The sequence below is a fragment of the Abramis brama genome (assembly GCF_963993115.1).
Source record: "Abramis brama genome assembly, chromosome: 5".
Classification (NCBI taxonomy): Eukaryota; Metazoa; Chordata; class Actinopteri; order Cypriniformes; family Leuciscidae; genus Abramis; species Abramis brama.
This window is the reverse complement of record NC_139967.1, coordinates 7,476,912-7,493,021: the sequence shown is the minus strand read 5'-3', so window position 1 is coordinate 7,493,021 and position 16,110 is coordinate 7,476,912. Positions and strand designations below refer to the sequence as shown.

Sequence of the window (16,110 nt, the reverse complement as noted above, 5' to 3'; positions counted from 1 at the left end):
ATGTGTTTGTGATATTTACCCAATCCATCTTCTGCAGCCGAGAAAGGTAGGCCTATGGTGTGGCAGATGCTTGCATTATAAATATTTGAGGTTGTGTGACTTTGGATGAGTGTTAAAGTTAATGCAAACACACTCTGCTTTGGATACAAGAGGGACATCGCCCTGACTTGTTTGTCGCTTGATAAAACAGTGCTGTCGATATATTGTCATATACAGTGGGAAACAATAGACTGAGACTACTAGTGAAAATATAAAATAATCAGCATAACAATTTAAGTAAAGATATTAATTGACTAATTAACATGAATTTCAGAATGTTTTAATATTTGATTTGTATCTCAACTCGAAAAAAAACAAAAAACCTGACGGTCATGTTCTCCAGAATATTGAAGAATATTCTAAAGAGCATCATAGGGAAATCTTACCATCTGTACAAGAGTTCACGTGGTCAATGTCTCAAATTTGCATACATTTGTTTGGTGACGTCAAAATGTTTTGCTTGAGAGAAACTTGAAAATGGAATCTCAATTATCTACCAAGATATTTAACATTTTTATTTTTTTCTTAATAAACCAAATTAATATTTGATTATTTGAATAATAAAATACTGAAAAGGAATCTTAAAATCTCCCTAAACTTACAAAGCTATAGATAAGCCATAAAAATAAAATAAACAACCAAAAATAAATAAATAACTGAACCACTAGAAATGGGGATTCTTTTTTTTTTATTGAGATTCATTCTTATATTCTCAATGCTTTACAACCATGAGCCAAGAATTCCTTAAGCCCTTGTTCTCTAGGTCTTTTTTTTAAATAACTTTGAAGTAAACATTACAAAATAGTTCAAGGTGACAGTGTTAAGACATTTTACTTCATGTCAAGTGCATGTTTGTTAACATATTAACATATATGAAATTAGTGCATTAGTAACGACATAATGGACGGGCCTGAAGCTGATCATCAACACATATACTGTACAGAAGTTCAGACCCTCCTGTAGTGTAGGTTCATATAATCTCTATATATATTATAATACTGTAACTCAACCACATCATTTGTACTCAACCACTCAAATTCTACAATTATTTCTTTCAGACTACATTTGCAGCTCTGGGGTCAAAGTTGCCCGTAAAACTGATCTAGGACAAGGATGTTGTACAAAGGAAATGAATTAAATAAAAACTACTGGTTTTGGCCTTAACAAGAACTCCAAACATCAAATTCGGTCCATTGTCAGTTGTATTGAGCAACTTCCTGTAATAGTACAGGACAAATTGAGTGACTTTTCGCATTTAAAATGAGGAGGGAGGGAAAGAGGTGGCATTCTGGTCTATGGATCTAATAAATCATGGTCCTGGAAGTTGGCGGTTGGCTCGGATGGTTGGCCTGAGTTTGGGTTGAGGCCGTGGTAAAGCTCCTCTACAGTCCTGTGGGTCTTGCACATGTCCTCTGGGTAACGCGCCTGGAGCTCTTCATTAGCGATGTAGTGTGTGTCAGAAAACTCAGCGAAGTAGCGGCCGACCTCGGGGTGAGCGATCTCCAGCGGGGCAGAGTGAGGCTCCAGATTCTCTGCAAATGAAAAGAGAAAGTGAGGGTTTCTTAGATTTGATTTTGTTTTTTTGGGCTCTACCAGGATAGGTTTTCATGCTTGAATGTTCAAAGACACTTTCACATATTTTACAATGGCAGCTCCTCTCTTCCCAGTCTGTCAGTAACGCTCTGTTTAGCTCCTGTTTCTATAAAGCCCCTCCTTCTGAAAAGGGCTCTGATTGGTCGGCTGGACCAGTGTGTAGTTATTGGTCAACCGCTTGTCCACTTCGAGCGTGCTTCGGAAATGTCATGCCCCTTACCATAACCGTGAGTTTCAACCATAGACTGTAAAAAAATATGGAAGTAGTGTCCGTGACGTCACCCGTAGGTTTCTGAAGAGCATTTTTGAAGCCCAAAGTGGGCAGCGCGTCACTCTCGGATAACCGAAAATGGGCAAAGAGGTGGGATTAGCTGAGGTGACGTGACGGCTAACAGACAGCAGACAAACGGCTAGTAGTGACAGCAGCGGCAATCCACCTGTCACTCAAGTGGCCACGCCCTTAATTATGCAGAACAGAGTTCAAAAATTATTATTATTTTTTTTAATCACAGAATAAGTGGTTATAAAGGGTAAAATTAGCTATATAGATCAAAACTACTTTTTATAACAGGTTGTAAAAAAAAAAAAAAAATCTGCTGTAAAGTTGGGTATATTAACATGGGGGCTCTATGGAGTTGACTCTTTTGGAGCCTGTCTCTAGCGGCCAGTTGATGAACTGCAGTTTAAATCACTTCCGTGTTGGATTCAAGAGAGAGACCGGAAGGGTGCAGCTTGGTTTCAACACACTACTAACGCTACTCAACCAGGCGTCGGCCCCTTTTTCGCATTTGCCTTGGGCGGGAATTATTCAAAATCCTTTTGTACCGGGTAGTTCTTTGAACTTTGTTAGGGGAACTAACAACCAGGGTGGTTCCCTGAGAACTGAATGTTCCCCTAAGGCCATCTGGTTGCATTCGCACCGCCAGTAGGAACTCTGAAGTGACGCAAGTCATTGTGACTTTTATTTTGACGGCGCTGAGAATGCCAGAGCACACATTCTCCATGTTCATTAGTTTACGATCTGTCTAACAGTCAAGTCTTATACGTTATTATATAGAACTGTTACACAAAGAAAGTAGACAGTATTTGAAAAGGTATTAGCGTTTGCCGTGTGGTTGATGTCCAGTGTTGCTCAGCAGAAATACATAATCAAGTTTCTCTTGGTCCCCTCAAAGTTGCGTTGGATTTTCTCCTTAGCGTAAAGGTCGAGAGGTCCACCTATCACTGTTTTCCATGTTCGTAGAGTTAGTTCATGGAGTAAACATAAAGGCTATAATCTGTGTGTACACGGCTTTTGGACGGGTGCTGGTGTTTCACGTGCGTTCGGCCAATCAGTGTACACTTACGCCACTGGTACGTCACTCCTATAGTGCTGGTTTAGACCCTACTCTGAAGTAGAAGCTAAATTAGTTCCTCCAAAAGGAACCTGACCCATTTGCCCCCAAAGAAATGATTCACTGCTGCTAATGAAATTGAGAGCAATTAGGATAAAGACCCAGTTTTCAGATACCAGTCTCCAAAAGTATATGCACAACCTATAAAATAAAATAAATAAAAAAAATGAATCAAATAATTTCCATTGCTAAAATGATCCCACTGATCTTGACTCACGGAAAGTCTCACCTTGCGCAGCGTATCTACAGGTCCCGTCCTGCACTAGGACGTTGTAAAATGGCTGATCAGCCCCCTTAGACAGTTGATGGACCCTCATGGTGTTAATCCACTCCTGACTCATGGTGCATTTAGGGTCCCATCCATAGATAACGCAGTTGTAGCCTGACCTGTGAGGACATTGGACAGTTTGAGAACATTCTTAACCAAATATTCCTATTGTAAATTAGCCTCTTTTCACATTGTATTATTTGGCATCATACAAACACACAAGTATGACCTTGAGCACTGACGGCAGCTGCTTATCACACTAGCTAACACTGTTTGCTGCTCTTTTTACTCCTGTCCTATGTTTTTCTAGCTAAACTTGTGTGTTTCTGTTTCAGATGCATTGGAAGAGATTCACTTTTTACTGGAAAAGTAAGTTTTCCATTCATATTGAAAGAGTCTAATTATTTGTGGAAGCAATCACTTCCACAAATTATGTCTTCTCTCATACAAAAAAAAGCTATATAAATGTTTTACTGACCCTAAGCTTTTGAATGTAAAATATAAATGTAAAATTTAAATAAATAATAAAAATAGGAAAAGTAGGAACAGGATTTAGTAGGAAGGATTTTTTGTCTCTTCTAAGTCTCTTCTGCTCACCAAGGCTGCATTTATTTGATTAAATATACATTAAAACAGTAATATTGCGGAATATTATAGCAAATTAAAAGAACTGTTTACGCTTTTAGTGTCACATGATCCTTCAGAAATCATTCTAATTTGCTGATTTGGTGTGCAAGAAATATTTATTTTTATTATCAATTTTGAAAACACAAAATCTTTTGCTCCTTAATATTTTTGTGGATACCGTGATACACTATCATTCAAAAGTGTGGGTTAAGTAAGATTTAAAAACAAGAAAATAAATTAATAATTTTATTCATAAAGTACACATTAAACAGATCAAAAGTGACAGTAAAGATATTTATGATATTAATAGATATTAGATGTAACAAATCGATATTGGAACAAATTATTTATATTTGAAAAATTCTGTTCAATGAACTTTCTATGAAAAAATTAATCATGGTTTCCACAAAAATATTAAGCAGCAAAAACTGTTTTCAACATTGATAATATTAAAAACCATTATTAATAATTGAGAACCAATAACAATTGATGATAACCGAGCAGCAAATCAACATATCAGAATGATTTCTGAAGGATCATGTGACACTGAAGACTGGAGTATTGATGTAGAAAATTCAGATTTGCATCACAGGAATAAATTATATTTTAAAATATATTCAAATAGAAAACAGGTGAATTTTAATCATATTTCACAAAGTTACTGTTTTTACTGTATATTTTAAATCAAATAAAATGCAGCATCAGTGAACATAAGAACATTTTATTTATTTCAAACTTTTGACTTGTAGTGCTTAGGGAATATTTCACCCGAAACTGAGGCAAAATATAAAACTTTGCAGTATTATATAGTATAGCCATGTTGGTTAGTTAAAAAAAAGAGAACACTGTAGTTTTCAAGATAGAAGCTTATGTTGCTGTTCTAAAATTTCAGATTAAATGGAGTTTCAGGTGTGCAGCTCACACAGACAGGAACCCACCTCTTATGTTTCATGACGAGGCCTACAGAGTACTGTACGTCCCTGTGCTCCGGCGCGCTGCGTCTCTTCACCTCCGGCTCTTCCGGATGTCTCTTATGCTGGATGTGCTCGAGCGTATGCTGCACCAGATACCCGACCGCTCCGTGCTGGGACGGGTCCAGAGCCTGAATGTGCTGCAGAATGTCCAACACCTGAGACAGAGACAATCACATCAAACAAACCTGCGTATTACACACACACTGCTTACACTTTTCTCCCATTCAAATATTAATATAGACAATGATGAAATTCAATTATTATCCTTAATCATAAAAAGATGATGAGTACTTTGTGGTTTAATCGCAATATTCACCATCACAAATTCCCAATGCAAGTGCAACATATACATTCCCTTTTAAGTTGTGTGTTAGGTACCGTGTGAAAAACATCTATTAGAAATGTAAAAGTGATGCTTAATATTCCCATTGTGCAAATAGCTAATCTTTTTGGCAGACTGCACAGATAATATACCCTTAGTAAAATAGCATATTACTTTTGTTTACACACTTTGAGAATAGCATGTCACTATTTGCACTTAGTGTAACCAGGGGTGCTATTTAGTGCTATTTATACTTGGTGCAAACAGTATCCACCTTCAAAACAGCAATTACCCTCTTTAAAGGGATAGTTCACCCAAACATGAAAATTCTGTCATCAATTACTCACCCTCGTGCAATTCCAAAACCATATACTTTCATTCATCTTTGAAACAAATGAAGATATTTTTAATGAAATCTCAGAGATTTCTGTCGCCCTACTGAAAGTCTATTCACTCAAAACCCTTACTGTTCAAAAACGTTCATAAAGAGATCATAAAATAAATCATATGAAACAAGGGGCTTAATCCCAGTCTTCTGAAGTGACCTAAACATTGTTGCAGACCAGGTGCACCTCATGACAATCCGGACGTCGATGTCATTTCCATGATTTGGGAAAAGCACGTAAAAGTCCTGGCAGAAAGCGATGCATAAGGATGTAGTGTAACGACGCCCAGTTCCAGGAATGCACTAATATTTTGTTGGTAGTACCAGTTTGCAACAATTATTAGTTAACACGAAGTTGTCAACACTTCGGAAAAAATAACAATTCGTTGTTACACTACATCCTTATGCATCGCTTTCTGCCAGGACTTTTACGTGCTTTTCCCAAATCACGGAAGTGACGTCGACGTCCGGGTTAGCGGTAGCATGATTGTTATTTAAATAAACTCCTGATGTACTTACAAACTTTCCAATGCCTCATTTTATGAGTAAAGAACCTATTTGTACTACTGTAGACGTTTGGACCATTCTGGGCATTATTAGTGGGGTAATTTACGAGATACATCATAGGATCCATTAGCGCCTGCACTAAGCCATCCGGCTGATATCTCTAAATAAGCTCTAACTTTAATAATGTTCGACCAAGGGAAAAAAGGTTTCTGGGGGGGGCAGTGTTTGGCTCGAGGTCATGGTTCAAAGGACCCTAGGGTTGATTTTACTCTGAACCATCCCTTTAAAGCTACACTGTGTAATTTTTTAAGTTGATTCTTAGCAAAAAACACTTTGTTCTTCAAAATGATATGTGCTCATTAATGTGTAATTACTTCTACCAACTAATCAAGTATTCTCGTAAGCGTAGAATCTGCCATTCAGAATACATACGAGCAAGTCGCTCGAATGGCGGCAGCCATGTTGCGCCTCCATCTTGAAAATATATTAGCCAAAGAGGGACATACCTGGAAATTCAAGCTTCGCCTTTCGCGTTTTTACACTCAGTGGCACCGTGACGAATGTGAGGGGGAGATTACTCGCGACTGCCGGCAGATTTGAAATAATACGGCCACCGTAGGAATTAAAACGCCCTCGGAATGGGAGGGGCTAGAAAGTAATATTCAGTTGGTAGTCATAAGCAATTTCACCGCTAGATGGGAGAAAATCCTACACAGTGTAGCTTTAAGCATAGGTTTTCTACTGTGAATTGTGGATTGTTACTGACATTCAAGTCTCATCTGTGAGACTGAACTCACTTTCTCAGGCCAGATGCCCAGATGGAAGTAGAGGCGGGCCTGCAGCAGAAGATACTGCACGTTATCAGGGTTAATAGTGAGATAGAGATCCAGAGAGTCCCGCAGGAGCTGATATGATTTCTCATTCCCTTCCCTAGACAAAAAGCAAAAGCAAGCACATTTTGTAACAAACATGGGTCTGACTAATTCACAAGTTTAGCTGACAGCCAAGAAAACTAATTTCATTTACATAAAACAGTCTAAACTGCAGAATCGCCTGACTGGATTACTAATGAGTACACATGCAGCATGAAATAGGTTTTATATTCTGACAATAAGACTGTTCATGATGCATAAAAGCACAAGTACAGTAATGAAAGCATGAGGGCACGTTTACAAAACAACGAAGTACTAAAAACAGTTTTTCCGTCATGTTTTTCATGCACAGACAACAACATTGTCAAAACGATCTCCATTCACACTAATCTGAAAAAACGACTAAAAACGCTGTATTCTGCTGCCAGGCCAGTTGTTGGCGATATCATTTTGTAAAGAAACGCTACTTTCTTGAACACGTAATACGCATGCGCATGAAATTACCGTTTCATTACAATGGTTCACGTTTTTTGTAAACCGAGACAATAACAGTAGTGGTCCACCGATATATCGCCAAGGCCGATATTTGCCATTTTTAAAATATCGGCATTGGTCAATACGTTTTTCTGATTGGCCGATGTGTTGGAAGCAGGAGTTTTATTTTTACGTCGCTCCGGACTTTTATTTTGACGGGTTGCGCTGAGAACACCAGCGCCTGAGAAGAGAACGGCAGCGCCTGATCACACAGCGCTCACTCACATTCTCCGTCTTCATTAGTTTACGATCTCTGTCAGTCATATCTAATACTTTGTTAGACAGAACTGGTAAACAAAGAAAGTAAATGGTATGTGAAAAAGTAAAGCGTTTGCTTTTATATTATTTGTAACAGAAAAGGCAAACAATCTGGCTAAAATACTTTCTCATTTACCGTCAACATTCAGCAAATGCGCACCAGATTACTGAGTGCCGTTACAGTGTTTACTTCCTTTTTATTCACATATTCATATATTTTTAAACAATTACTTTATTTGTGAAAAAAACTGTAATAGGATTGCAGATTCAAAAAGTTGCCATCTAAAGTTATAAGCATGTTTATTTTAAAGATTTATTTTCTAATTTATTTCTAATTTATTAAATATTGATTAAAATTAATATAAAGTATATATATATATATATATATATATATATATATATATATATATATATATATATATATACAGTGAGGAAAATAAGTATTTGAACACCCTGCTATTTTGCAAGTTCTCCCACTTCATGGAGGGGTCTGAAATTGTCATCGTAGGTGCATGTCCACTGTGAGAGACATAATCTAAATAAAAAAAAATCCAGAAATCACAATGTATGATATTTTAACTATTTATTTGTATGATACAGCTGCAAATAAGTATTTGAACACCTGAGAAAATCAATGTTAATATTTGGTACAGTAGCCTTTGTTTGCAATTACAGAGGTCAAACGTTTCCTGTAGTTTTTCACCAGGTTTGCACACACTGCAGGAGGGATTTTGGCCCACTCCTCCACACAGATCTTCTCTAGATCAGTCAGGTTTCTGGGCTGTCGCTGAGAAACACGGAGTTTGAGCTCCCTCCAAAGATTCTCTATTGGGTTTAGGTCTGGAGACTGGCTAGGCCACACCAGAACCTTGATATGCTTCTTACAGAGCCACTCCTTGGTTATCCTGGCTGTGTGCTTTGGGTCATTGTCATGTTGGAAGACCCAGCCTCGACCCATCTTCAATGCTCTAACTGAGGGAAGGAGGTTGTTCCCCAAAATCTCGCAATACTTGGCCCCGGTCATCCTCTCCTTAATACAGTGCAGTCGCCCTGTCCCATGTGCAGAAAAACACCCCCAAAGCATGATGCTACCACCCCCATGCTTCACAGTAGGGATGGTGTTCTTGGGATGGTACTCATCATTCTTCTTCCTCCAAACACATTTAGTGGAATTATGACCAAAAAGTTATATTTTGGTCTCATCTGACCACATGACTTTCTCCCATGACTCCTCTGGATCATCAAAATGGTCATTGGCAAACTTAAGACGGGCCTTGACATGTGCTGGTTTAAGCAGGGGAACCTTCCGTGCCATGCATGATTTCAAACCATGACGTCTTAGTGTATTACCAACAGTAACCTTGGAAACGGTGGTCCCAGCTCTTTTCAGGTCATTGACCAGCTCCTCCCGTGTAGTTCTGGGCTGATTTCTCACCTTTCTTAGGATCATTGAGACCCCACGAGGTGAGATCTTGCATGGAGCCCCAGTCCGAGGGAGATTGACAGTCATGTTTAGCTTCTTCCATTTTCTAATGATTGCTCCAACAGTGGACCTTTTTTCACCAAGCTGCTTGGCAATTTCCCCGTAGCCCTTTCCAGCCTTGTGGAGGTGTACAATTTTGTCTCTAGTGTCTTTGGACAGCTCTTTGGTCTTGGCCTTGTTAGTAGTTGGATTCTTACTGATTGTATGGGGTGGACAGGTGTCTTTATGCAGCTAACGACCTCAAACAGGTGCATCTAATTTAGGATAATAAATGGAGTGGAGGTGGACATTTTAAAGGCAGACTAACAGGTCTTTGAGGGTCAGAATTCTAGCTGATAGACAGGTGTTCAAATACTTATTTGCAGCTGTATCATACAAATAAATAGTTAAAAAATCATATATTGTGATTTCTGGATTTTTTTTTTAGATTATGTCTCTCACAGTGGACATGCACCTACGATGACAATTTCAGACCCCTCCATGATTTCCAAGTGGGAGAACTTGCAAAATAGCAGGGTGTTCAAATACTTATTTTCCTCACTGTATATATATAAGCAAAAGAAATATATATTTATATATATAAAAATATCAGCTTTTTATCGGCCACCCTGCTCTCTAAGATATCCACATCGGCCATCAAAAAAACAATATTGGTCGACCACTAAATAACAGTATCGTTTTCAAAAAAATTTAAACCCATTTTCAAAAGTTTGCATCTTCAGGCCCCCAAAACGATGTTATCAGGTAAATGAACAACCAAAACGCATAAAAAGTTTTCCGTTTTTAGTTGAAAATGGTGTGGTGTAAACGGCCCCTGAGTCTCACCCTCTCTTGCCAATGTTAAGCAGGTTTCCCACCATCCTCAGCAGCAGCTCGCTGGTGCTTATAGCGCTGTAGTAATCTGCTGTCACCTGGTGTCGGATCAGATACTCACACTCTTTAGCAGCCAGCTGCTTTCCATTTCCAAACGCGTCAATGTATACATAGTCGTAGATGTCACCATTCCTGCAAAACACATCACAAGTCAACTTATGTTGTCGTTTAACTTTTAAGCATATTTTAATTAAAGCAATGAACTGAATGGTGTTTGCTATGTGATTTCATTTTGACAGATTGCAATAGGTGGAAAGTGGAAAACACCCACCTGCTTTGATTCTGGCACCAGCGGAGCAGGAAATGGTTGGGGAAGTTGACAGGCTCCAGAGGAACTCCTAACTTCCTAGCCAGAGTCATGTAGAGCACAGAGAGGCTGATGGGAATGCCTGTACGACGGACCAGCACCTGACCACAAAGGGGCCAACACTGTGAGAAATAAACTACATTTCTGTCTACACTTACACATTACAATACAATGTATACAATACAATGCTTTAATGTAAATATGATGTTTTTACTTCCAGCACAATTAGATGGAAGGTAACATTATGTTCCTTTAGTGTTTTGTCAATTACAGGTATTTATTTTACTTTGGAAGTGTTTTTATTTCTTTTGCTGTGGATGAGTGTTTATCACCCCAACATACTGTACTCTTCAAAAGTTTGGGGTCAGTAGATTAAAAAAATAAAAAATGAATACTTTTATTTAGCAAGGATGCATTAGATTAATCACAGGTGACAGTTAATACTTTTATAAAGTAGTTTTAATACTATTTCAAATAAACACTGTTCTTCTAATATTTATATTCATCAAACAATCCTGACAATCCTGATTTTTTTATCAGTTTAAATAAATGTAAAATTAAATAACATATTGAAATATATTGTAATAATACTGTATTGTTACTGTATTTTTTATCAAATAAATTCAGCCTTGGTGAGCAGAAGAGACTTCTTTCAAACACATAAAAAAAATCGTACCCACTGCAAACTTTTAAACAGTATCTTAGTTTAAATACAATAACATGTCGGCACAAAGATGTTGTCAGGATAATGACATAATGAATTGGCAACGGTACCTGCTCTGTTGCATCACTCAAATTCTGTTCTGCTATATTGTCTGGAGATAATAAGTACAGGTTTTTTAATTTGCTAGCAGAATTATGATAATTTTTACAAAATAAACCTCAGAGTGGACAAAATTTTTGCTGATAAACATAAACACCTCCTGGAACTCACACATACTATAAAAACTCATAAAATGCTTGCAGCCTTTTGTATTCATTGAATAAATTATATATACTTTATATAATTTATATAAACTAAATTATATATACAGTATATATATATATATATATATATATATATATATATATATATATATATATATATATATATATATATATATATATATATATATATATATACAGTGCAATGCATAAGTGAATACACCCATGCTAAAGTTGACTAAAAAGAGGAATAAAAAATCATATTTTGGAAATTGAACTTAATGCCTTAATTTAAAAAATTAGGAAAAATCCAACCTTTAAGGACACCAATTTTCTTTGTGAATGAATAATGTATCGTAAATAAATAAATGTTCTTCCTTAAAATACATGGTGCATAAGTGAGTACACCCCTATGTTAAATTCCCATAGAGGCAGGCAGATTTTTATTTTTAAGTATTTTTTTTAATTTTTTTTTAGGATACTATGCATCCTGATAAAGTTCCCTTGGCCTTTGGAATTAAAATAGCCCCACATCATCACATAGCCTTCACCATACCTAGAGATTGGCATGATTTTATTTCAGTTAGCCTAAAAGCTAGTTTGATTTGCATTGAGAGATGATCTTATGGAAAGTACCCCATGCCAATCTCTAGGTATGGTGAAGGCTATGTGATGATGTGGGGCTATTTTAATTCCAAAGGCCAAGGGAACTTTATCAGGATTTTTTTTTTAAAAATACTTAAAAATAAAAATCTGCCTGCCTCTATGGGAATTTAACATAGGGGTGTACTCACTTATGCACCATGTATTTTAAGGAAGAACATTTATTTATTTACGATACATTATTCATTCACAAAGAAAATTGGTGTCCTTAAAGGTTGGATTTTTCCTAATATTTTTAATTAAGGCATTAAGTTCAATTTCCAAAATATGATTTTTTATTCCTCTTTTTAGTCAACTTTAGCATGGGTGTATTCACTTATGCATTGCACTGTATATATATATATATATATATATGTAAATGATATAGTACTATGTAAATGTACATGTTACTCAAAGTTATTTGTTCATGTAATGCACATTGTATACGTGCATATGTGTATGCTTGTAAAGTATTTTGGAAACGAGTATTATATCCATGTGACTCCAGTACCTGATGTATGTATGAGTTCAGTGGATTGTAGTAGTCCCGCTCATTGCCCTTGTACTGTAGCTGGTCATATAGAACAGCGTTCAGAGCGCATATGACTTGCCTTTGTAACTCCAAGTCTTCCAGAACGAAGCAGTCACCTGAAGACAGATATAGGACGCTACAGCTTTAAGATCAACAATGCTATTGTGGTTTCCCAGTGCAGTCCAAAATAAATTAAAAAAATGTTGAAAATTAAGCTAAGAGACAAACAAGACATTTATGTCATCGACATCGAGCTGAAAGCTTTTATCGGACGACGGGGAGAACATAAGCCCGGCTACACGGGTCTGACTAATAGACCTCATGAGAACAGTAAATTGAATTTTCCGGATCTCTCTTTGCGGACTGACCTTGACTGGCTCGTAGAATTGGGTGTGTGGCGTTTTTTACTCGCAGATGCTTCTTCACCTTGTCAGTGATTTCTTCTATCTGTGCAGAAATGCTCTCAAGGGTAAAATCAGTCAGAGGGTTGCAATACTGGTCGACCAAAACAGCACCTGGAATTAAACAAACAGACGTGTTGTTTGACTCAAATCTTTGATTTAAACTATAATTCCATGTTCAACCTCAATCATCCATAATAATGAAGTGAGTAAACTTTGGTGAGATAGGGTCATCCTAAATCACATTGTGAATGATATGCTGTGCATGACTTTGGTAAGCCTGTATACGAAACAATAATTTAAAAAAGCCTACTATGTGGCCGCACATTTAATTTTATTTGAGCTATGATTATTATCTATGATAACCATTATAGTATGACAGATATTTTTCGATTAACCTGGCCTTTATGTGGTCTCATCCCTGGTATTATGAAGCATAGTAGCATTTTCAGATATTACCTTTCATGCAGTGTGTAATATACCTGTTTGTGAATGTATAAGGTCTGCAAAGTTTCATAGATCGAAGTGTACAGTAAAATGAGTTATTGTCTCGCAAAAGAAAGAACCAATTCTGAATTGCCTGAAACGAGTTGTCAGCAATTCCAGTTTTACTTCCTTCCTGCACAAACCTGTGTAGGTTTGTAGCAAATTTGCATAATGCCAGCCTATAGTCTTCATTGGCTATTCAAGAACAACGTCATTTTGACTCGCCCTCAAACACTGAAGTTGTAGCTGAGGCCTGGAAGAGTTTGGTTTGTGTTCATGTCGAGAAGACGTTGTATTCTGCGCTACCAAAGCAAATACACTTTGCACGCACTTCCAGAATATGAGTATGAGGTTTGAATTGATACAGTAAAACTGACGCCATCATTACTGTTGGTATCAGTGTGTGTATCAAGTGCTGAGGAAGCCCCCGGAGCTGAACTTCAGATATGCTAATGGCCGTTTGGTTTCCGACACATACTGTAAACAGTAGACCAATAACAACAGACAAGGCCATCTGACCAATCAGAGCAGAGTAGCTCACAGAAAGGAGGGGCTTAGAGAGACTGATTCCTTTACAGAATCATTACAGACACTGTGAGAAAAGAAGTGATGCTGCAATGTATATTATGTGAAAATGAAAGTATTTTTGACCTTGAAACAAAATTAAGAACCTTTAAAATAGCCAAATATGGGCACTTCATTTTCCATTAATAAGAAATAAAACATTACTTTCTGTTAGTCTTTTTGTGAGCTTACCTTCCAGGGCGGATTGCTGTTCTGGTAGTCGCTCAAAGAAAACCTTCAAATTCCTCAAAATGTTCTGCTGTCGGAGGAAGTACAGGATTTTCTTTGCATAGTACTTAAGTGTCAAACTTTTCCTGAAGGCATCATTGGAAAAGAGGACATTCATAAATTCAGTTAAACCATTTAGTGCTCAGAAAAAATATATATATATATCATAAGCGTGAGCTCATCTCTAACCTTTTCTCTGAGTTCAAAATACCAAGCAGCTCATCCTCACAGAAGTGTTCTGGGGCACCAAGAGACTCGATTTCGGCAAAGCTGTCTCCAAGAACCTGACCAACGCAAGGCTGAGTTACAGAAATAATAGATTAAATCCAACTTACCTTACAAATATACCTGTGTCCAAAGCATTGCGTAATTGTCATGCCATAAATATTATGATATTTTCGGCACATTGTGACAGCTTTGTAAGTCAGTCTCTTGTAGAGTCACTTACAACTTCTGTGAAGAACCTTTTGGAAATAGACTCTACTGTTCTTCTTATCTGTTGACCAACCATGTCCCGGCTCTTGAATTCCTTTAGCCAATCGTACGACTCATTATGCCGATAAAATCTCTGCAGCCTGGGCCACCTAAAACATTAATGATACATCAGTAATGTTTGACCCCAAACATATATATATATATATAGAATGCAAGGTATTACACATATATTAAACCTATTCCTTAAATGTGGCTAGGATAATGTTGTGTGTCATATTCTAAAGCATATTTTTTTGTGTGCTTATATATCACCTAGATTACAAAGAAATTATTGTTAATTGTGGCAGAGGGTGCAATTAAATTTCATGCTAAATGTAATTTGCATGTATCTGCCAAAACATAACTAACTATAGTATACACTAAAACACAATAGTTACTAGTTATTGTTATATAACACCTATACATTTAATAAACTTAAAATTATAGTTCTATTTAAAGACGTTTTTTTTTTTTTTTTTTCATGTAGGCCTATGTTGATTTATTATTAGCAGAATTTCATGCATTTATGTGTTTAATGTCGCTAAACGTTGTAAACAATCATAAGTGCATTTCGTTATTTCAACGTATAGGAGGTGAGTCCGTAATAGTTACATATTACATGTTATGCATCTCTCTGCATGTGCACACAGGACCGAATTTGGTGCATCAGCAGAATGAGAACACGACCTGACAGCTCTCAAGTCACGCATTGAATGCACACCTTAAACCACCTATCAGGGATCAAACACATTTCTTATGGTTTGAAAACTCGAGGTTGATGGAGGTACAAAGCTTTAGAAATGTGTTTAATTTATGCCACCTGAGTTTGTACTGATGCGCCCAGACCTTTCCTCTGCCATGGCACACGTCATGCAGCCTCTTGCACGTGCAGGAAACGTTGCTAATGTCGATATGGTTTAGAACGGGAAAGCACAATATATGCTCTAATAATTCGGCTGGTAAATCGGTTAACTGCTTAGCGAAACTCTCTGAAATATCCGTATTTGTCCCTAAAACTCGATCTCCCGTGTATGGCGTCGCCATCTTTTCTGTTTACTCCGATGACCTCATCGAAGCCCCGCCCAGTTGTCAACGAAAGCACGCCCCTTTCTGGTGCAAAGGGCTGAACTTTGAGAATATCGTGAAATAAGGAAATAAGCCGAATATACCCATTTATATTTGAATGAAACACGTAAATTTAACATTTACTATAAATATTAATTAATAATATATTACAGTGTATATAATTTAGAATTGTATATATTTTAAAATAAAAATACAATTCAAGCATAAATTAGTAAAGGATTCAAAGATTCAAAGTAGTTAACCGATCTGTTTTATTTTATTTTTATTTATTTTCCGTTCATTTGAATTTAACATTTAAAACAAAAACTAAACATAGATTTCGCATTTAATCTGGAAA

The 16,110-nt window shown here is 36.9% G+C and overlaps 1 protein-coding gene across 2 annotated transcripts; it reads right to left on the bottom strand.

The window, feature by feature from the left end:
* Positions 1–710: 710 nt before the first annotated feature.
* Positions 711–15,772, bottom strand: fbxo21 (F-box protein 21). Of its 2 annotated transcripts, none has more exons than XM_084113490.1 (12): positions 15,508–15,772; positions 14,662–14,797; positions 14,403–14,512; positions 14,178–14,299; positions 12,903–13,049; positions 12,514–12,650; positions 10,401–10,537; positions 10,082–10,261; positions 6,907–7,039; positions 4,860–5,050; positions 3,256–3,413; positions 711–1,571 (listed from the first exon to the last, which is right to left on the bottom strand). In XM_084113490.1, the coding sequence occupies exons 1-12, from the start codon at positions 15,729–15,731 to the stop codon at positions 1,333–1,335; spliced, it is 1,914 nt and encodes a 637-aa protein (XP_083969616.1). In that variant the 5' UTR covers positions 15,732–15,772; the 3' UTR covers positions 711–1,332. The 2 variants fall into 2 exon arrangements, with proteins under 2 accessions (XP_083969616.1, XP_083969617.1); XM_084113491.1 differs by having other exon boundaries at positions 14,403–14,497.
* Between the last annotated feature and the right edge of the window lie 338 nt (positions 15,773–16,110).